The 1,561-nt window shown below is 53.4% G+C and overlaps 2 protein-coding genes across 2 annotated transcripts in view; one reads left to right on the forward strand and one right to left on the reverse strand.

The window, feature by feature from the left end:
- LOC113216447 (gastrula zinc finger protein XlCGF57.1-like) overlaps positions 1-1,561 on the reverse strand; it is a 185,033-nt gene that overhangs the window by 130,618 nt on the left and 52,854 nt on the right. The window lies entirely within an intron of this gene.
- Positions 7-1,340, forward strand: LOC113216253 (uncharacterized). Its single transcript, XM_052267562.1, has 3 exons — positions 7-151; positions 909-1,071; positions 1,176-1,340. The coding sequence occupies exons 1-3, from the start codon at positions 39-41 to the stop codon at positions 1,203-1,205; spliced, it is 306 nt and encodes a 101-aa protein (XP_052123522.1). The 5' UTR covers positions 7-38; the 3' UTR covers positions 1,206-1,340.

The following is a 1,561-nucleotide window of genomic DNA, read 5'->3' on the forward strand; positions in this document are numbered from 1 at the left end:
CTCACGCCTCGTGTGTGTCCCTCTAGATCGAGGGAACCATGGCGGACCACGAGGGCCCGCACCTCCTCACCGCCAACCTGCACAACATGTTCGTGAAAGTGGCGTGGAACGCCACCTGCGGCACTTACACCATCTGCATGGTCACCGCAGGGTAAGTCCACAAAAAACATTTGATGGACAACTTTAAATTTTGTCCAAATGAAGATTAAAAATTTGCAACTACTACACAAGGTGCAAAAGTGCATCTTGCGAGATGCACACTACAGACGCATCTTCATGCAATGGACAGAAATTGACGAGTGACCCTCAGCTGGTCTCTCTATTACTCACAATCACAACACTGCGGCCACACAGGCCTTAGCCAACGAGGCGAACAATAGTCCCAACACCCGCTCCTGCGGCGCCCCGGCTTCCGCCAGCCGCGCGGCCTCGGCGGCCAGGGCGGCGCTTTCGGCAGCCAGCCGCTGTGCCTTCCGGCGAGAGGAGTTGTAGTTAGGTGTGATGAACTGTCAGGACAAACATTCAGTTAGCATCCAAACCGATTAACCAGGCAACGGGCTGTCATGCGGAACACTCACTAACACTAACCTTCTTCAGAAGTCGTCGTAAGAATTTCATTGCACTCGCACCCACCGGTCGCCGGTCGCTGGCTGCACTCGAGTGAGGCGGACTGTTGACCGCAGAGGCCGTTGCTAAGGGCGCGCCACGCGCCACGACAATAGACTATTCTGGCGAGGCAAGACTCCACTGCCTTGTAGACGGTCTTGGAGACTGTCTAAAACCGCATAAAAAGCTCTGTCAAACTGTTTTCACAGTTCTCATCTCCTAGGCTATGGCTATTTTTCCAAAAAATATACATTATTTAGTTTACTTATTTCTAATTTCCTTTTCTTTTCCTTTTTTTTTAGTTACGTGAAGAACCTGATGACGGACGAGAACTACGTTCGCTGGGGCCAGGACGTGGAGGCGCTGCTGGCGGGCGCGGCGGTGACGGGGCTGGTGCAGCAGCTGTACCGACTGGCGGAGCAGCTGCCCGGCTGGGGCTACTGCCCCGAGCTCACCAGCGACAAGGCACGCAACCAATGGAAACCTTTCTGATATATACAAACCAGAAGACTTACTCGAGTCATTTCATTTCCAACTTGATTTTCTTTTCCCTTTTGCCCCTTGTACAGGGCGAGCTGAGCGGATTCGGCTACTCATAATACCGTCCGCGAAATAACACACGACAAAACAATCACCGCTGCACGAACATCCTCCACCTCTCTAAGTGCATTAATTTAAGTCCAAGTTTATATAAAACAGAACCTTTTTACATAAACGCCGTACTTTTCCTCTATACGTGTTTGTCTCCTGGCTTGGCCGAACCCTCGCCCCGTTCGCTACACTTCATTCTCCCGTCACACATTGCCATAAAGGGGAGTCCCCAGCGTGCTCCGCCCACAGCAGCCCCCTCAGAGACCACCCCCGACCGGCACGCCACCACCCACCCACACACACACACACCTCCCTGCTCCGCCCCCGAGAGCCAATCGGGCGCGACACTCACGACGACGAACGA

This window comes from Frankliniella occidentalis, unplaced genomic scaffold, assembly GCF_000697945.3.
Source record: "Frankliniella occidentalis isolate FOCC.00 unplaced genomic scaffold, Focc_3.1 Scaffold54, whole genome shotgun sequence".
NCBI classification, from domain to species: Eukaryota; Metazoa; Arthropoda; class Insecta; order Thysanoptera; family Thripidae; genus Frankliniella; species Frankliniella occidentalis.

Excerpts from the sequence above, each read along its gene's own strand:
- LOC113216253 (XM_052267562.1), top strand. The coding sequence starts at position 39 with ATGGCGGACCACGAGGGCCCGCACCTCCTCACCGCCAACCTGCACAAC. Across the intron at positions 152-908 it reads ATCTGCATGGTCACCGCAGG|TTACGTGAAGAACCTGATGA; the intron begins GTAAGTCCACAA and ends CTTTTTTTTTAG. Across the intron at positions 1,072-1,175 it reads CCGAGCTCACCAGCGACAAG|GGCGAGCTGAGCGGATTCGG; the intron begins GCACGCAACCAA and ends CCCCTTGTACAG.